This window comes from Dromaius novaehollandiae, chromosome 14 (assembly GCF_036370855.1).
Source record: "Dromaius novaehollandiae isolate bDroNov1 chromosome 14, bDroNov1.hap1, whole genome shotgun sequence".
Taxonomy (NCBI): Eukaryota; Metazoa; Chordata; class Aves; order Casuariiformes; family Dromaiidae; genus Dromaius; species Dromaius novaehollandiae.
In genome coordinates this window covers 18022891-18043351 of record NC_088111.1, presented here as the reverse complement: position 1 = coordinate 18043351, position 20461 = coordinate 18022891, and the positions used below count along the sequence as shown (strand labels likewise).

General features: G+C 48.6%; 1 protein-coding gene across 6 annotated transcripts; it reads right to left on the bottom strand.

Moving 5' to 3' along the window:
* Positions 1 to 760: 760 nt before the first annotated feature.
* Positions 761 to 20418, bottom strand: ANKS3 (ankyrin repeat and sterile alpha motif domain containing 3). Of its 6 annotated transcripts, none has more exons than XM_064520516.1 (18): positions 20319 to 20418; positions 16525 to 16628; positions 16206 to 16381; positions 15651 to 15849; positions 15307 to 15428; positions 15122 to 15203; positions 14281 to 14416; positions 12427 to 12603; positions 11137 to 11262; positions 10381 to 10496; positions 9301 to 9468; positions 8654 to 8778; positions 8235 to 8376; positions 7469 to 7641; positions 6070 to 6173; positions 5047 to 5130; positions 3683 to 3777; positions 761 to 3438 (listed from the first exon to the last, which is right to left on the bottom strand). In XM_064520516.1, exons 3-17 carry the CDS (start codon positions 16373 to 16375, stop codon positions 3695 to 3697), a joined length of 2007 nt encoding a protein of 668 aa, XP_064376586.1. In that variant the 5' UTR covers positions 16376 to 16381; positions 16525 to 16628; positions 20319 to 20418; the 3' UTR covers positions 761 to 3438; positions 3683 to 3694. The 6 variants fall into 6 exon arrangements, 5 of the variants coding, with proteins under 5 accessions (XP_064376586.1, XP_064376590.1, XP_064376588.1 ...); XM_064520520.1 differs by having other exon boundaries at positions 6088 to 6173; XM_064520518.1 differs by having other exon boundaries at positions 12427 to 12585.
* Positions 20419 to 20461: the final 43 nt, after the last annotated feature.

Sequence of the window (20461 nt, the reverse complement as noted above, 5' to 3'; positions counted from 1 at the left end):
TCACGGCAGTGAGGGGGAGCTGCTTCCAGTTCTTTCCCAGCAGTTTTAAAACTGCACATGGAGACAGGAAACCCTTGCTGCATATTGAACCACTGCCAGGCTGCTCTAGGATATAAGGATTGTGAGAGCAAGCTCACTGTGCAGCCTACTCTGCTCCACTCCCACCAGTCCAGGCCCCAAGTCAGCTTAGCTTGTGTTGAAACACAGAGCGCTTTAGTTTTGGCTAGAAAATGACAGAGATCTGTTTTTGTTGCCCTATTTAAAACTTTCTGTAATAGCTGCCGAATTGTATCCTCTTGGTGTCCCATCTCCAGTGACAGATCAGAGCTTTGGCTGAGGGTTTGGAAGAGCTTGGTCACACTGACAGATCACAACAGTCTCAGACCAGAGCTGGATGCTAGGGCCTTTTGGGGGCAAAATGTGTCAATTCCCAAATAGGGAGGAAGGAGCTGAGCTCTTTGAGGAGCTCACGCTTTGTTACCTACACACACTCTCCCTCTGCAGCTCTGGCACTGCCTGACCACGTGAGCTCCCACATCACCTTCCCAGCTTGTGCTGCAAGGGTGTCCCCTTCCTCAGGAACCAGGCAGGGACAGGTAAGCCATGGATGAGGAAGCCCCAGAACGCTTTGGCATGTGAGTGCCTGGGGAGAAAGCTGGAAAAAGCTGTATGTATTTCTGACCGTCCTGAAAGAAATTAATCAAGTTATTCACAATTCGACAACCCTGGCTCCCTCCAGCGAAGCCCACAGACCAGGCACTAGGAACAGATTTTGTTTTTTATTTTAATCCAAGTCAGCAAATGCTATTTTATTTAGCCAGCCAACATAGTCTGCAGGACAGCTCAACCTACAGTAGCAGCAGACTCTCCCTGCTGCCTGCACAGCCACCCGTTCAGCACTGAATGCTTTTAAAATCCTGCATTTAAGGGATTGCCTCCTTAAAGAAACACACTGTTCTATGAACATCTCATCTCCAGTGTCCCTGTAGGGCTACTCTGGAACTCCTTTAAACCTTTACATCTGGGTTCCTGCAGCACCTTTTCTTTGGGACTCCCCTTCTTCCTTCACATCTACACCGTTGAGTCTCTGGTGCACCCACACTCTGCACCCTCATTTCCAGTTCTCCAAGCACTAAAATCCCCAGGATGTCCCAACCCCCCCCCGCCCCAAGCCCTTCCTTCCACCCTAAGACCCAGCAAAGTTGATCCCAAGTCCATGCAATCTCTCCTTCCTGCCATCCAATTTCCTGCATAGCCTATCCAGCTCTACTAAGGCATCGCCAGGCCAGGGCCTTCCGTGCTCTTCAGATGCTATGAGGCCCTTCCACTAATTTCTTGCCTCTACAGAAGTCTCCCCTTCCCCCACAGGCACCTTGCCTTAACTGCAAGTCTGTCCTTCCAAAGGAAGCAGCACTGACAACACTGTGCTACTGCAGCCAGAGACACCCTCAAGGCTGGGGAGAGGGGAGTACGCCCTGCCATGGCATTCCCCAAGTTTCCTCTGGCACCAGGGAATGGAGGACAAGGCCCAAAAGACTGTTCCCAGTAGTCATGTCCTCAGCACTCTGAGAACCTGTCAGGGTTGCTGCCTCAGGAATTAAAGCCTTCAGGAGAATCAGCTTTGCCACAACAAAAAGCTTTTCAGGGTGAAGCCTCCTGCGGCCTTGTCCTACCGCCTGCTGCCCAGCTAGGCACCAGATGCATACGTGCGTGCACCCATGCCATCGACTCATTTGCTAAACGTGGCACACAATTTTTTGGTCTCAAGTTTAAGAGTCAAACATGAGCACAAGGCAATGCCACACAGCTGAGCACACAAGCTGCACACAAACTGCCAGCAGGGCAGGCTTGTGGAGTGGGCCTTATCTGCCTCAGTGCCCCAAGGTTGTCCCCCGGAAGCACAGGTACACCTTTCCATTGGGACAACTAAGCTAGATGTCACTTATCAAACATAGATTAGCTTTCAAGCCCACCTAAATGGTCCTGGGCTGCTGATCAGAAGGGCTGACTCCAGCTCCAAGGATGGAGCTAGAACTGATTTTTGTACTTTGCTATCAGTGATCAAGCTCCCCCCCCCCCAAAAAAAAAAAAAAAAAAAAAAAAAATCAGAAAGAAAACACTGTTTCTTCCCCTTCCCAGGGAAGAGAAGGACAATTTTCCAGGCTCCTCAAGCCCACTCAGAATTAAGGTATTTTCCCCCACAGGACTCAGCAATACACAAGAACAGAGAATCACTGCACAGTCCTGGAAACCATTTTGCTTTAACACAGCTGTCACTGGCCCCCATATGGCTGCTTGCACACCTTCAAGAGATGGGCTAGTCTCTTTGGGGAGTCAGCCTCTTCCTGCACCACCTGCTTGAACTCTGAACACACCTGCACTGCTGGTGCAAGAATGCCTTGGCAGATCTATTTCCAAACACTGAAGCCTGGAATTCAAGGGCAAGCAGTCGTTGAGGACTGAAGCTTTGCACTGCAGCAAGATCTGGGACATGACTTTTTACCCATCTCCCAGAGGGGACGGACCTCTATCCCTCATTCTTATTCTGCCTGCCATGGCACTCTCCTCCTAGCCAGAGGCACAGGAGACTGAACAATCTCTGGAGCTTTTCCTTCTCTCTCATGTCCTTCCAGGGGCACATATGCCTTGCAACTGATCTCAGTGTTGGGATCTTGGCACGGAAACTTGACTGCCAGGGTCTCTGCCATTAGGCATTTACCACAAGAACAAGCTTTTTGGAGCTGAGGAGCACAATCACAAACAACTCCTGAATGGGGCAAAAATCTGGACTGAACCAGGGTGGGCTGCTGGGAGGGAGAGGTTTTGAAGGACAGCTCTGGGATGGCAGAAGGGGAGACATGCCAGCTAGAGACTAGGCCTGCAAAAACTGTGCAACTCAGTGAACTGACAGACACTACTAACTACTCACTTTACCCACTCACCACAAGCCTGCCCTCCTTATTGCTTCAGACATTTTTGGAGTCAGCTCCTGGACAACTACCAATTCACATGTCACAGGAGGGGCTGTGGCAGGTGTCAGAGGTCTTGGGGAGGATGGGATGCAGAGAGAAGGGTAAGTCAATTGCTGCAGTCAGCTTTCTAACACCACACAGCCCTTAATGATGAAGGCTGCAGGAAGCTTTAGGCAAATGAACCCTCCCAACTCAGTGCTTCTCCTCTCAACTGGACCTTTTGACATGAACAACATGGTCCTGTGAACCCAGACAACAGTGAGGCCCATAGAGCTGTCAAGTCCTTGTCCTCTGTTGTCCCTTGTTCTCCTAGGCACGTTCTCCAGTGGCTGAGACCTTCTTCCACGTATCTGTCAGCCGTTGCAGCACTCTCAGCCGAGCTGCGGTACTGCCAGCACAGCCCTCACGCTCATTCTCTCAGGCACACTTAGCTTCCGGGTGGAACAGTCACCCGACGTCTGTATTCCTGCAGCCATCAGGAAACACAGGACAGTCATCCTTTCAGTGGGGTAGGGGGACAAGGGGGCTAGGGATTTTCCAGAGGGGAAGGCAGTCAAAGGGCACATACTTAGGACTAGTTAGAGCAGAGCCCAGCTGTGCAGGCTATGACTGAGCACTGGGCACAAGCAGCAGATGGCTGTTACCTGCTGTGAGCAGCAACACCCCCTCTATCCCATAGCTCTCCATAGCTGTCAATACTTCCTACTCACCATCCTGCTTCGTTATGGCTCTAGCCAGCTCTGCCTGCCCTGTCCCGGGGCTTGAAGCCTTTGGAGGTTTTGAGTCACAGTCTGCAGAGCTTTTCCTGAGGACAAACCAAAAGAAAAAATCATTAGCGCCAACAGGCCAACAAGTGGCAAAGAACAGGCTGCAGACTGCATTGTTGCTGTTCTCTCGCCTCTCACACTGCCCCCGTCCTTGCAGCTTCCAGTGCTCCACAAACAGCCGCCTCTTTGGCTGCCTGCTGCTGGGACATCTCCCTGCCATCACAAGAACAGGGCACAGGCATTGGAAGCCACCTCACAGGCAGCTCTGATAACTGAGCAAAAGGAGAGGATGGTAGCTGGGCTAGCTGGGGGGCTTATATCCCTTTCTCTTAGTCTGGTTCTGTCAACAGAGGACACTGTAGAGTCCAAGCTTTGCAGTGAGAAAGAGGCCTACTCAGTGACCAGGGAACTGGATGTTCCTGGCCGGGACGGGACTAAGGCTCCTGAGCTGTTGGGCAGCTGGAAACAGGGCCCACACTTCCATCTCCTGTGCAGCTCAGCACAGGCAACAGCTCTCCTTTGCACAAAAGTGCTGCAGCAGATCTGGCCCTTCACTGCAGCTTAGGCCCATAACTGTGCAGGCACAGGGTGTAACAAGTTACGCTGACACTACAGCTCAGCAGTACAGCGCTCCTAGGCTTGTTTCAGAGCAGGCAGCAATAAATCCTTGCTCTTGGCTAATGCTCATCCTCTCAGCAAGGTAGATGCAACCATCCAAGGTCCAGGTATCAGCAGCTGCTTTATGCTCAGCAGTGACAACATTCCCAACACCTAGAATCTCTCAGGGGAGAGCACACCATAATAGAGTCCTGCAACCACGCAGAGCATGTCTGCAAAGAAGCGAAGCCACAGGAGTCCAAGCGCTTTAGTACCATTGGAGATCAGACTGCTAGGACAAGAGGCAGAGCAGTGACTGGGCTGAGTCTGGGGAAAGCTGCTGTTGAGCTGGACTGGCAGAGCATACTGAGGCACAGGGAATGCAGCACTGGGGTAAAGCACAGGACAGCATTCACACCTCAACAGAAGAGCCAGAACTTCTGCGACACAAAGGGAAGAAAAAGATGTAGAAGACAACAGAAGAGGCTTTTCCTAGAAATCTGTCCCGCAAAAACACATCAGGATCTATTCTAGCAGCAGAGAAGAAATGCAAGGAAACGCCAGCACCAGCTTCAGAGCCTAGAGACTTCCCTGAACATGATGGAGGATGATTAGGTCCCTCCAACCTGCCACTGCTATCAGGAGCCTGCCCAGCCATGTGCTCCAGCACAACAGGCACTTCATGTGATCAGGGTTCTCCCTGACCTTACCCATTTCTCCCACACACTCCTCTAGGACAGCTGATAGCTCAGGCAAACTCAGAGACTTCAAGGAAGGCGGCCATCCTTTTAGACCTTCAAGAAAGCGAAACAACATATTTATAAGTCCGCATGTTCTCCATGACACAGTGGAAACAAGGGTTTGGTGTCACTTTGACAAAGTGGCTCCAGAAAGGGATTCTGTATTGCATGCTGAAAAAACTGGAATCATCTGTAATAGGAACGGAGTTCATTTTTTTTTGTGCCAATTCCATCATTTAAGAGAATTAAGCTCATGTGCTTAGATTTTTTTTTTCTTTTTCTTTCTTTCCTCTTTCTGGACAAGTCACTAAGTGAATTACGGAGGGATTAGATGTAGTGGATGGGAAACACCAAGATCTTCACCTGTCTCACTTTTAAACACAAACAGTGAATTGCATATCTGGAAACTTGTCATCAGGCAGCAGCATCATCTGCTAACTCTGCAGCAGGGATGCAGTGGGCCATCCCTACCCAGCCACATACTGCCTCAGTTCACACTGCCTCAATATAACAGCACGGTTCCCCAGACTGGGCAAGGGAACCTACTGGAACTTTTGATTCAAACTTTGCTCCAGAGCACAGTGTGATAACACATCTGAGGAGCCCACGTGCTGTACAGCAAGGGGAAGTCACAGGCCCACGAAGCTGAACTGTCACTGAGTGCCTGTGCTACAGCCTTGCATTTCTGGACACAGACATACCTGCCAGACCCCAGCACTTACTTAGGAAAAAAGTTTCAGAGAAACTCCGCTGCAGTGAAAGTCCAAAGGCCCTGGATGCTTCAGATGCTTTCCCTGATCAAGACCTTTTACATTAAATTTGGGGGTTTGGCAGCTCAGCCATTCCAAATCACTTCTAATATTATCCTCTCAGCAGCATAAGGCACAAGCATGTGCCTGCTCTGGGGTTTCCTGTTGTTTACTCAACCCCTGCTCCCTTTCCCATAGGGTCTGATAAGCTCTTCCTTCCCCAAATGCAGCACGTGACTCTCACCAGGCCGCCTGCTCTCACCGGTTCCAAGCTGCACCTTTGTGTCCAGCACTCTGCCAACCGCCTGCTCTTGGATTAGCCGGGAGGACAGCTCTGCCTGACAGGACCTGCCAAACGAGACAAAGACCATTAGAAGCGCCCCTGTGCACTTCTAAGAACAGCATGCCAGTCTCTGCCCTCCTACATCCTGCAAGTACCTGCTTGGGGTGCCGAGGGACCGCATCTAACGCCCTGGGTTACAAACTGCTCCTTGTTCCTTCCCAGGAAGAGGAAGACGTGCCCCAGACAAAGCTCAGGGCGCTCTCCACTGTGCCCCATCTCCACAGCAATCTCTGCCCCTGTCCACAGAGGAGCTGCGGGGGGAGAAGAGAAGGAGGGGGCGGGTTGAGCAGGAGAAAGCCTAAGCCAGGGACTATGCCTGCTTTGCATGAGAATCAAGCCTGATCCAAGGTTTCTTCTAATGGGCTAAATGAAGCTAGCCCAGGACAGGCATCAGGTTAAAGGAAAAAGGCCATGGATAAAGTTGTCTGGCTAACATCACATCATTGGTTCAAGCAGTGCAGCCTCAGAGCATCACGGAGTCCTCCTACCAAGCAGCCTGAGCTTCAGTCAGAAGGAAGAGAACGGTGCTCTCCCCTCACAGTTGGGAAGATTACTTTGCTGTCCTTTTGCAAGACAATCTCATTTTACCCTGGTTCAGAAGTGACCAGACACCATCCTTCTACTGGGCCAGGAACTATAGCAGTAGGACTAGTGCCAGCTTCAGGACATGTCAGTCCTGCACCTAGGTAGAAAGGGGCCCAAGACAGAAGGGTAATTCAGTTGGGGCAGGGAAAAAAGGGCCACAAGTGCAATAAAGAATAGATTAGGGGGTGCAAGAAGAGAAAACATTAAGGCAGTGGTGGGTATGAACAGGGCAGGTTTTTCCTGTCACGTGCCACTAGAGCTGCTAGCAGAGTCCTCTAGCCAGGGCAGGACACTGCTAGCCCTCTGATGCTATCTGGAAGTTAAAAACTCAGTCCTGCATCCACCTGAGCACCAAGGTACACCCTGAAGCTGGTCCCCAGGTGTTCGTGTAACCATGAACAAAGCACTTAGCCCCTTAGTTCCAAAGGTGCTGAGTGCCTTCTCCTTTTATGTGAAACACAGCACTTGGCACCTTTGAAAAAACAGGCCCTTTATCATCTCATGCATCAGATGAAAGCTTCACATCTGCTCACATGGCTTTGGCTTGCCAATTGACACTGTCGGGAACAACTCAGAATGGGTTCAGATGCCCGGTAAGCTCTCCTGCCTTACCCTAAGAGTCACCTGCAGGAGTGCCAGTGTCACCCCTGATCCCTGCACAGCCTATATGCCCAGTTTCCAGTAGCCACGGTGCCATTTCCTGGCAATGACTTACTTGATTTGATCCAGTAGGACCCCAGCATTCTTGGTGATAGCTTGAGCCTCTCTGAGCTGGCATTGGACATCATTCAAGGTCTCATCCCGCTCCATCAAACAGCTCTCGGCCACCGCACGCAGCTTCTGCTCCTGGCACACCTGGCCCTTCATCACCTCTACCTCTTCACACCTCTACAGCAGGGCAGAGCAAAACAGGGACTAGGCTGAGAGTGCTGTATATCACCCTCTCACACGCCTGCTCCCAAACATCCCTGAAGTCTCTGCTGTTTTAGTGGTCTAGGCAGTCAGAGGGTTCCTAGAAAAGCATGCCCAATCCAGCGGGAAGGAAGTTGGCTGAGATTCACACACTCAATACAGATTTACCCCACACCAAGACCAGCCCCACAGTTATGATTCTCCTTCTTCTCCACTTGCAAAGATACTCTGAAGAGCCAGTTTCCCAAATCAACGGAAAACTATTCACTAATGGTTTACAACTTCACTGGAAGAAGGACACTGCCAAAAAAGCAGAGGCTTTAACATCCCCCAACCCTTTAATTCCCAGGTGGATGGAAACTACAGATGTAAAGGTCTTGCAAGCATAGAGCACAGACTAGATAACCTGTACTTGGGGTGTTACCTGATCTACTTAACACCTAATGCATCCATTGAAAATTAGGTCTGTTCCTTTACCCCAACCCATTAGAGGCACAACATAACAATGCGCTGCTGATCACTTATTCCAATGTGATTAGCCATTGAGCAGCTCACAGCAGACTTCTTACCTTGTGCAGCTGAATGGCCAGTTCCTGCATCTCAGCCTCCAGCCGATCCGCATAGGCCAGCTCCAGGGCATCACTGGGGGGGCGAGCGTTGCTGTGCCAACGAGCAATGGCAGAAGTCATCTTCCTTTTGGGTCCGAACAAACTAGTGGGACAACAGCAAACACTTCACCATTTGGCCCCTGGCCCAAGGGGATGCCATGAGGACCTCTGCAACCTCCTGGCTTTTCCAAGGCACTGTCAACAGCAGGAGTCTGTGGCAGCCAACAACTAAGGGATCTCAGCATTGCATGGGAGACAGAGCCAGGACAGAAAAGTGCACACCAGCTAAACTTTCCTGATCAGACTTTGCACACTGTTTCTAAGGGAGAGGTTATGCAAATTGTAAGTGGAAATGTGAGAACTACATTACAGCCACTCACGTGATGCCTATTTCCTTCAGATCGCTCTCTGTGAGGGTCAGGAAGATTCGGAGGTCAACATCTTGCTCCTCAAACACCTGCAGATACTTCAGGCACCCAATCTGCTCAAGGAATGTTGCCAGGTCCTGCAGCCCATCCAAAACATACTTATTTATACCCTCATAAACAAGAGCACCACATTTCTTGTTCATCATAAACATCTGCTTCTTTGTGTTGCTGTTATGCCTTCCTAGACTTCCATAGCACTGTATAACTGCACTCCTCTGGAGTCACACAGTGCAACAGGACCGGCCTACATGCTGCAGCTATCGCATCTTATACCTAACATGAGGAGGACAGAAACACCAACATTTCCCCTAGCCCCCACCACAGTCACAGTTGGTAGCATGCTCACAGACTTCAAGGATCTGGAATAACCTTCAGAGCAAGAGCAACACTTAAGCAAGCAGCTCTTTGTAGAAGAGGCTGCTGTTCCACAAACATCTGAGCTGGGGCAGAGGTTTGGTGTCAATGACATTTTGCTAACAAATTCCCTTTTACCTGACAAAGCCAAGAACGAAGCTTGGACACCCTCAGAGAAACCTCCAGAGCTTGATACAGTGGCATGGTCTGCACTACTTCAGAAGAAGCTTTCTGTCCTTAGTTACCTGGGGTCCTGTATAAACAGGGGGCTCAGGAAGGATGAGGTGCTGACTAGAACTCCCAGGTTTCCCAGGGCAATGTGTCCACTGGCTATCACTGTTGCTGTAGCGGTTCTTGATCTTAAAGTTTTTGGCTTGTTTCCGACTAGGAGGACTATTTGCATGGTCAGAATCCTAGAAAAGAAAAATCATCACAGGAAATGTAAAGAAGGATCATGTAAAGATGTCAGGATCACTATATGTAATAAAACAGTGAAAAAGAAGAAAAAGTGCAGGCTCATTCAATTCCCAATTGTTAAATTCAGGCAATGGCCCACAAACACATGCACTGAAGACTAGCAAATCCTTTATCAGAAAGGGATGAGTCAAATAGCTCCAGAGTTGCAGCTTGACACAGTGTGACTGATCTAGAATGGGGTCTGGCTCTTGCAATCCCAACCTTGGAAGCAGCACACTGAAGCACAGAGCAACACTGAACCAATACAATGCACTGAGTTATCTTCTGCAAGAAGTGCCTCAAGAAACAGAGGACTTGTGTTCATGCCCAGCTACATCACCCTTCTCTGTATACATGCCTACAACAAATCCAGAGCTGGCTTCAAAACGTGACCTATGACTTGAATCACCAAGTAACCTCCTGCCTCTTCCCCTCTCTGTTGGTACTTCAGAAATGCCAGTATGGCAATGCTGCACTTCTCTAAACCTTGTGATGCTGTTTGTCATCTTGCCAAGCCAAAGAACTGGTCCAAGCTCTTGCAGAGAATGTCCCTTCTAGACTTCTAGCTAGATGGCATTTGAGAAAGAGCTCCAAAGCTAGGGAAGAGAGTACTTAGAAGTTACTGACTAGCCATCAAGGACCTACTCTAAAGTGACCATGCTCTAAGAGTTAGCTTATTTGATCTCTCAGGCTAGTAGCCAATTCGTAATGCTCACATATGGAAACAGATTTTCTTGTCTCTGCAGTACTGCCTTTCTTTATCTAGCCTGCTACTACAGTCTCCTGTGGAGGTAGGGTCAGAGCAGTTTGCAGAAGGGTGACAGCATCAGCCAAGCTGAAGGCAGAGATAGGAAAATGGACATCCCCACCTCATTGCTCTCCAGGGAGCCTTCGCTGCTGACCCCCAGGGCTTTGGTCAGGCATTCACTGCTGCTGCTGCTGCTCCTGACGGTTGCCAAGTTGTTGGTGCAGAAAACATTCTCCTCTGGAAAGGAAGGAAACAAGCCAACCAAATAAAGAAACCAAGGATCAGCTTCCTTATGTTCAAACCCAATTTTGTCACACAGCTAATCAGGGAAACCTGCTGGGAGGTACAAAGAAAGCAGAAACACAGAGCAGGGCTTCACGTCCAATACTCATGACATGAGATGATTCTGCAGTATCACGTGTCTGATCCCAGGCACTGGTTTTCTCTATGTCTGTTTAGTATCAGAGAGCAAGAAGGCTGAGAGACATGTATACACGTGAAGTTCTTGGCAGCAGGGTGAAGAGGGGATTGTCACGACCAAGCCTGTACGCCCATTACTAAAATCCAGGAAAGGCCTTTCCTTGAGCACAGTGCCAATGCAGACCTACATTTTCCTCTACTACGCTTAAAGTGCCCACAGATCCTTTATTCCTCCTGCTCCTTCCATTAGAGCACCACACTCACTGCTTGGAAGTCAGCACCACCCAGTTTTAGCCACAGATGCAATAGTGTGATGCTAAAGACCCTATGACCACTGCTGCCTGAACAGGCTAAGCAGATTGGGAAGGGAACATACAAGCCAAGGGGCTGCAGGCAGGCTGGTCCCACATCCAGGCGTGCACTGCAAGTCAGGTTCTTTTCTGAGGCAGTAACTTACCCCTGCTGCTGCTGCTCTCCACATCCTGCTCATTGATTGGAGAGGTAACGTCCCGGTTCCGGATATCATCTGCTTCGCAGCTGCCATCATCATTGAATGTAACATAGCCCTGAAGAGGGACCTGCTCTGTGTGCAAGAGAAGGGGAGAACAAGCAGGGAAGTTAGGATGCAAGTTATCAGAGAGGCTCTAGCAAGAAGGGCAACTACCAGCAACCACTCAGGGCTTTGAAAAGAATTCAAAGAAGGGACTGTAGTTTCAACTGGCGGGTTCTATTTAAACAGCACACAGAAAAATTGAGAAATGCACATGCCTACAAGTTCCCGCACACAAACACACACCAAATGTACTTTATCTCCATAGTGACATTGAAGAAAAGTCACAGGGAAACAGCCTTGTAGCAGAGATGCACCTTATTCATGGAGCTTTCAGCATTTCCTCCCCTCTTTACTCCCAGACTATCAAGGAGAAAAACCTTCTGCTTAAGAGAGAAAAGTGCAGACTGTGTCCACCCCCCCGCCAAGCCAAGCGCATCCTGTAAAAGCAACCCTTTTGCAGCTGTGTTAGTACACTGGTAGCAGCCCACTAAGATTTCAGAAGCTGGCAGTACTATTTTGGTACAGTCGCTATCCATGGGGTAGCATGTATCCATGCTAATAAAATTAACCAAACATTAAATATGCTTCTAAGCCCATATTTGTAGCTATTCTGGACAATGACATAATCAACTTGAGGACTAGCTATGGTCATGGACACAAAGCAAAACTCACACCATTGCATCTAGTGGTTTATGTCTAAACTAGGACCACGTTTCTCCTTACCTATCACACAGGTTTTACGATTTCATTTTTAAGCAGGGAATATTTATTTCACCTGTCACAGAAGACAAAACTGACAGGTCTAGGAGCAGCGAGTTCACTTTCATTATCAATGATATCTTGGCCTGTGTAACCGCTTACTCCATCATCAGCTTGGGAACCGCTCAAATCTACCTCCAGAAGGGAAGCTGAACTGTACAACAGTCGGGGGAATAATGACTGAGCTAAGAGTAGCATTTGTTCCACTGATAAGTGAAGCACACATCAATATCCAGCTCTGACAAGAAAGTTCAGGTGTTTTGTTTTTAAACCAGAGATTGTATAGCCTTGTATGAGGTGTTTGCTACCTTTTTCCTGTACAAGCCACACAGGAAATCCCCCCCAACCCCCGCCCCCCCCCCAAAAAAGCACAGAAATAGCTGCAGAGCACTTCAGAGATCAAAAGGACTCAATTTAGCTTTTAACTTTTCTCACCATAGCGAGACTGCTTCTTTCCCCCAATTCCAACTGCCGTTATTTTAGCCAAAGCCTGGGGCCCCTCATGAATGCTGGGACCCTTGGTCCTACGAACAGGTCTCTGTCTCTGGGGAGCAGAACATGATTCATCTGAGGAACTCAAATCTTCATATTTTCCTGTGGCCAAGACAAAGGCTGTTAACAGTATGTTAAATTTACCTACTGTATTTGCTACAGGTCCTGTAAAAAGCAATTAAAAAAAGTTAACTAGCTAAGAAAAGGAGCAGATCAAAATTGCTAGATCCATGCTTCTTTCACTCCAGTGACTCTTGTTACTCCAGTCTTCAAAAAGGGCAAGAAGGAAGACCCAGGGAACTACAGGCCAGTCAGCTTCACCTCAATCCCTGGCAAGGTGATGGAACAGCTAATCCTGGATGCCATCTCTACGCATGTGAAGAATAAGAAGGTGATCGGGAGTAGCCAGCATGGATTCACAAAGGGGAAATCATGCTTAACTAGCTTGACTGATAGCCTTCCACAATCGGATGCCTGGCTAGGTAGACAAGGGGAGAGCAGTGGATGTTGTCTACCTTGACTTCAGGAAGGCTTTTCACACCGTCTCCCAGAACGCCCTCATAGGCAAGCTGATGAAGCATTAGCTGGATGAGCGGACAGTGAGGTGGACTGAAAACTGGCTCAATGGCAGAGCTCAGGGGGTTGTGATCCGTGCCACAAAGTCTGGTTGGAGGCCTGTAGCTAGCGGTGTACCCCAGGGGTCAATGCTGGCTCCAATCCTGTTCAACTTATTCATCAGTGACCTGGATGAAGGGACACAGTGCACCCTCAGCAAGCTTGCCAACGATACAAAACTGGCAGAAGTGGCTGATACTCCAGAGGGCTGTGCTGCCACTCAGACGGACCTCGGCAGGCTGGAGAGATGGGCAGAGAGGAACCTCGTGACGTTCAAAGGGAAGTGCAGAATCCTGCACCTGGAGAGGAATAACTGCATGCACCGGGACAGGCTGGGGGCTGACCTGTTGGAAAGCAGCTTTGCAGAGAAGGACCCGGGGGTCCTGCTGGACAACCAGTTGGACATGAGCCAGCAGCATGGCCCTGTGGCCAAAAAGGCCAACAGGATCCTGTGCTGCATTAGGCAGAGCACTGCCAGCAGGTCGAGGGAGCTGATCCTTTCCCTCTACTCAGCCCCAGGGAGGCTGCATCTGAGTACTTTGTCCAGTTCTGGGCTTCCCAATACAAGAGAAACATGGAGCTACTGCAGCGAGTCCAGCAAAGGGCTACTAAGATGATGAAGGGACTGAAGCAACTCTCCTATGAGGAAAGGCTGAGCAAGCTGGGACTGTTCAGCCTAGAGAAGAGAAGGCTGAGGTGGGTGGCACAGAGGGGATTTTATCAATAAGCATCTGAAGGGAAGGTATAAAGAGGACAGGTCCAGACTCTTCTCAGTGGTGCCCAGCAATAGGATGAGAGGCAGTGGGCACAACATGAAACACAGGAAGTTCTGTCTGAACACGAGGAAAAACTTCTTCACTGTGAGGGTGACTGAGCACTGGAACGGGTCGCCCAGAGAGGTTGTGGAGTCTCCATCCTTGGACATATTCAAAAGCTGTCTGGACACAATCCTGGGCAACGTGGTCTAGGTGACCCTGCTTGAGTAGAGGGGTTGGACTAGATGATCTCTAAAGGTCCCTTCCAACCTCAACCATTCTGTGATTCATCCTCAGAAGTACTGCAATTTCCAGGGCAGATCAGCTAATGCTATCCCTACACAAATAATTACATGCTTTCAAAACAACAAGCACCTCTCCTCAAGTTCTGTCTAAAAATGAACGAGCTAAAACATTTCCCTGTTACCTGGACCCCTGCAGAAGACTTTGGGCACTGGAGCTGTATGGAAGTCTATCAACCCCACAATCTTCATATGTCCATACTTCATGGCCAGTGTCCGTGCTGTAGCTCCAGTGTTATCTCTCACATCTGCTTTTACTCCCTACAGAAAAAGAAATACATGTTTATCACATATATAGCAAAGGGAACCATATACAAAATTCAAGGGAGCCAAAGAGTTGTCCTATTTCCTCTAAACCCATCAGAAATACAGGCTCGCCTTTGAAATACAATTCAAGCTCCACTAACTAATCCCTTGTTGTCTTCCTAATTATCTAGTCTCTTCAATCCCAGAACGCCGATTAGCCCAGGTATCCTGCTCTTGTGCACTGCCACTGGGAACTAGTCTGTTTTATCCAAAATATGCTTTTGCATTGCTGCTTCTTTGTGGAAGCAAGCTGGACCAGTTAAACGGGATATTAAAAAGGCACTGTGTAACACCAAGACACATGAATGTCCACAAGCTTTAGGAAAGAGGCACAAGATGCCCACTAGCCAGAGCACACAAACCTGTAAACACAACACAGGAGTAACTGCATTAGTTGTTTACCAATTTAGTCATTATTTAGTCTAATCTGGACAGTTAGATCTCAATCCTATTCATGCAAAGCCAGTGTGCGATCAGAGCACTAGCATTCTGAAAACATACTTCCAGAACAATTCTGGAAGTTTGGATCTTCAGAGGTGACTCATCAAGAGCCAAACATAACACTTCAAGAAGTCTGGTGTCAAACACTCAGTTCTTCCCCACTGAGGCGTGGAAACACAGATTTTCAGCTTTACAGAAAACAGTCAAACAAACACTTACATGATTGAGAAGGTACTGAACAATTATCTCATGGCCAGAAGCAGCTGCTTCCATCAGAGGAGTATATCCATACACAGGCTCCCTAGAGAGAGAAAAAAAAAGAACACATTCACATGGGCTGAAATCAAAGATGATTCACATTTGAAATATTAAAGACATCTTTTGAGAGATTAATTCCTCCTTACCTGCAGTTGGCATTTGCCCCATTGTCCAGCAAGAACTTCACCATCTGCTGATGTCCAGCACTGGTACAGTGAAATAAGGCTGTCCAACCATGAATATCCTTCATCTCCAGCTCCGCGCCTTGCTTCAAGAGAACAGAGAATGTTCTTTACTGCATCCCCTCTGCTGGGTCTGTTAGCCATTGCCCCTCTGTGCTGTGATACCAAGAAAGTTTAAATCCCTGTCAGGAAGCTGAACTCACAACAGAGCAAAAACTGCAGTTTGGTCACAACTGATGGAGAATCCTACTCTTTGTAGATGTAAACCATGTAGTGGTGGCTTTACCTCTTTATTACTGAATACACACCTGGAGAAGGAAATAAGCAACACTTTCATTTCCACAGCTGGAGGCCAGCATGAGCGGTGTCTGCCCTTCTGGTGTTGGGATATTCACATTCACTCCTGCTTCCAGCAGCAGATGCACAATGGTGTCATGACCAATGTAGGAGGCATACATCAGTGGGGTCCAGCCACCACAGTTCCTCTTATTTAAATCCAGATCTCCACTAAATAACAGAGAAAAGAATTCTGCTGAACCACTGGCCTGGAGCCGTAGATCACAGTAGGTTTCTGTAGCCTCTTCCTACCATCACTGCACTGAAAGAAGGTTGAAAAAAATTCTAGCAGCAAGGCCTTGTCCACATGGGAATTCTTATCAGCTGTAGAACAATTTCCACCCAATAAATGAGGCAATAGTTTTCAGCAGAAGACCTGTTCCTTCCAACCTTGTGCCTAAAGACACTGCAGAAGTTCCAGTGATGTACCCTTGTCCCAGTGTTAGGCAGACCTGCATGACAGCCAGCAAAAAATCATAACTGGAATTAAGTAACAACAGACCTGTACCCTCTCTAACCCTCCTTACCATTGAATGCACTCCTGCACCACTTCATATTGGCCGACAGAGGAGGCTGTATGCAAGTCCAAGGGAACGTCCAGTTCTTCCCGACAGATCATCTGACTGACCCCATGCCACATAGAAAGGCTGCGGCTCAGCAGCTCCGACTCACTGGCTTCATCGCTCAGCTCCGACATCCTGCCCTGAGCAACCAAAACAAAGTGGAACTTTTAGCTGGCTGATCTCACTTCCCTACAAAACACAGCATCACCCTTTGGCTCTACAGCTCCAAGAGGCGGTGGGCTTGGAAAGTGGTCACCTCAGGTATTACACGTCAAATTCCTACCTCTGCCTTGATCCTCTCCTTAGCCTGCTGTAGCCTGGAGCACTAAGATTTGCCGAGGAGGTTTGCTGGCAGTTTGCTGCAGTGGACTCTGGGATTTGCATACACTAGAAAAATAAAAGTCAAAGATACTAAGAAACCATCTTTTAAATCTGATTTTAAGATTTTGGAAACATTGTCTTTCTTTCTTCTCCCTTCTAATCAAAATCTGCTGAAGGTAACTTTTGAAAACCCTTGTCAAGAAAAGACATTTAACTCTTATTTAAGCGCTTGACAGCACACTTAGTATTTTACTAAAGGATTGATTTCTGGTCTGTGTGGTTTACAATTCAGAGAGAATTAAGAATTTATGCATCAGGGGAACACCAGGAACATCTGTCTTCTGCTGCAGCATAGCCCTGCTTAAATTACAATGAGGTCATTAATAGCGACTATCAACTGCTTTCAGAAGTAGTTAATATCACCTGAATAGAGCGGACACTTCATTATGTCATACGGCTGTCAATAGGTTGTTTTTACTGTTTATTGTTTCAGCATTTCACAAGCAGCCCAGCAGTCCTGTCTCTGTGAATCTTGGAAATGGCTGAAACACACTTTGATCAGCAATGCACCTGCCCATTCGTTATCCGAGTGTGTCCACTGTACTGCAGACAGTAACTTAATTACAAAGCTAGCACAGTTTCACAACTGTCTGAAAGGTTTATCTTCCATCCCTAGCCTTGGGGAGCAATTGCGTATTAATCACTTTAACCACTCACAGGAGAACATTCTTGTCTGGCACTTCATAAAAGCTGTTTGACACAGCTGCATCTATCATTTGATGTCTTCAGCTGCGGTTTCAGGCTTCAGGCTACATCCAAGACAAATCCAGTGGGGAGTGCTTTCCCTTCCCTCTAGTCTTACCACCTTCCATGCACCACTTCTGGAGTTTGCCTAATCCCACCATGTGTTATGTTGGGCAGCTAAGCCAGCAAGACCTAGTCTTTTTTCTGATAATTTCTTGCCAGTTTATTTCCTCAGACTGATTCATGGCAGGGTGATGCAAATGCCAAATTTGGCATCCATGAGGAATAAAAGAGAGCAGGAGCATGTTTTTTTTTAGCAGTAGTTGCTCTTTAGATTGCCTCAGCTGAAACATTAAGACCATCCTTAGATTTTCTAAAGAATGCTGAGCCCTTTTCTTGCAACCACCAGCCCCTTTTCTTACAAAAGAAGAAAAACGCCTTTAACTCCCAGCCCCTTCACTCCCCAACTGCATCTTTTCTCCCATGAATTTGCCTTTTTTCCTCCTTCTTCTGAAGTTTAAGATTATAAAAGCACCATCCATTCTACCTAATAAAGGTCTCCTAATAATAAATGATTCCTTTTTAAAGAATATCTGTAAAGGCACATATTTTACCTAATAATAGCTATTTCTATTATAATTGCAACCCAAAGGCAAGAATATACAGGGCTGAACACAAATAAAAGACAGCCCACATCCTGAATACCTCACAATCAAAATACAAAAAGATATAAATGGGTATAAGTGGATGATAGGGGGAAAAAGTAGGAGTGTTTCTTACTGCAACAGATTAAAGCTACCATTGGAAGGCAAAAAAGTCATGTTCAGAGTTAAAGGAGGTAAAACCCAAGACAACTTGGAGAAGCACATTCAGATGAAAGTGAAGCTCCTTGTCTTCTCTCCAGACCTCCTTGTTAACTGGATATGTTAACTATAACAACTACAGAGGTTTGGTCTATTTGGCAATATTGACACAAAAGAAAGGTTATGTTTGAGACCAGAACATTCAAGACTCAGCCTCCTTCCTCCTGTTTCCACTGTGTTCTGCCTACATCACTGTTCCTCTTACTGTGAGATTTCACCTTGGCATACTAAACTGCAGCATAATGTCAGCTGCACATGCACCTGCAAAAACACAGAGGACAATCAGGCAGAATCCAGAGAAAAATAAAAACAATCACAGCTGTAAAAACTATGACATACTACGCCTATCAGGGTTGTCTGGACTAAAGAAGGGAAGACAGAAGGGGGCATGCGGTAACAGCCTTCACATTCACAAAAGGCTGCTGCAGACAGGGAGAGGAAAGAAATAATCTGTTCCTTGTGGCCATGGTGAATACAACAAGATGCAATAGGCTTAAATTGCAGCAAGGAAGATTTTCGTTAAAGACCACAGAAATCACTCTGAAAGTAAAAACAACAGTACTGGAATAATTACCAATGGAGAATTACAAACAGACACCCTGGGCTGTTCTTGCTTTGTGGCAGAGTAATTAACTTGACATTCCTTTGAGAATTTTCTTAGCCCTGTGAGTCTAGTTATTATCAATTATACTTAACATATCAACACCTAGCTATTCACCATGGTCAGAGCTCTCCTTTGCTGAGACTCAACGCAGACAGTGAACAATACAGTGTTTCAGATTCAGAGAGTTTGGCTGTTGAAGCAGACAAGGTAACTAGAAGGTAGGGAAAGGGAAACACACCGCAACAGCTTATTACATAAATTGCAGCAAACCACACCTTAATATCCCTTTTTGAAGGATAAGGCTAGGAAGAAATAAGTGACAGTATATGGAAAGAGAGGTAGAAGAGCAATACCAAAGGAAGCAGGAGGTAATTTGAGAAGAAACTGGGGCAAACAGCCCCCATCACAAAACAAAGTCCAGCACTGCATGTTAATCACTTGCCCATCAGTCACCATTAAGCTGCACTGACACCGCTAAACTCACTTCAAAACTCTTCCCCAAGCATAGGCAATGGAGAAACAGCCACACAGGCCCTTCCGTGGCAAAAAATACCTCTCCAGGACAGCACAAGCGTGGATGCTGGTGGAGTTCCCAACTGAGCCACCAAGCTGATCACATGCTTCACTTCTGCTTCCACCTTTGCCACCTCCACTAAACTCAGCAGCAATCTATCAGAACTATAAGAAGCCTTGTCACACCCTTGCAAAGGCTCAAACAGCCCAGCTGTAACTAGCTCAGCCACCACAGCCAGCGCTCCCAGAGCCGCGACATCTCATATCCAGACTGCTGTTTCCTGCGGACTGATCGGAGGCAGGTACACACACTATGTTTGTGGAAACAGCACCGGATTTCATGGGACTCACGATACCATGATCTAATTAAGTGAGTGTGAGAGAAGGAGCCATTCCCACAGCATGGGCGCTGGCTGAGGACCCAGCATACCCACGCTCAATCCTACACGGGCCTGCGGACAAGTCCCTGTGTTGCTCTACCCCTCGCCTGCAACGCAGGTGTGACACTCACAGAGGTGTTAAAACAACAAAACGCTGCCTAACAGAGCCAGGTAAAAGAGGAACTAAAAACACTTCAACAGCCGCACCAGGAAGCACGTTTCCTGAGACGGAGGCTCCTCATCGCACAGCCGAGGGGAGGGCTCCAAGCCGGGGCAGCTGGCGGCCAGCCCAGGACAACCTGCCCTCGGGACGGCAGCTCGGGGCGGCCGAGGAGGGACAAGCTCGGCTGCAGCCTTCAGACTGGGACAGCCAGATGCCTCTGTCCGCACGGCCAAGCGGCTCCCGAGCGCGTCAAGCCGCCCCGCCGGGGCTGCCGCGCCCCGGCTCCCCCGAGGCCCTCCCGGAGCCCCGCGGCGGGGCAGGCCTGGCGCCCCCGCGGTGCGGAGCCCGCCCGGGCGCGGCCGGCCCGGCACGGCCAGCGGAGAGGCCCCGCCACAGCCCGGGAAGGGCCCCACAGGCGGCTGCGGCGGGGCAGGCCCACCCCACGGACGGACACCCAACCCGGCCCGGCCCGGCCCCGCCGCCCCTCACCTGCGCGCCCGGTGCGCCCCGCGCCCGGAAGCCGCCCCGCCCGCGCGGAGGATGCTGGGAGCCCGTCGCCCTCGGGAACTCGAAACCACAAACCCCAAGAGCCTCCGCGGCGACAGCGCCGGCTCCGCCCACTGCCGCGCCTC

Coding starts and splice junctions, on each gene's coding strand:
- ANKS3 (XM_064520516.1), bottom strand. CDS start 16,375: ATGTCGGAGCTGAGCGATGAAGCCAGTGAGTCGGAGCTGCTGAGCCGC. Junction 15,429..15,650: donor TTGCTTATTTCCTTCTCCAG/GTGTGTATTCAG, acceptor GTTCTCTTGAAG/CAAGGCGCGGAGCTGGAGAT. Junction 7,642..8,234: donor TGGCCATTCAGCTGCACAAG/GTAAGAAGTCTG, acceptor GCCCTGCTGTAG/AGGTGTGAAGAGGTAGAGGT.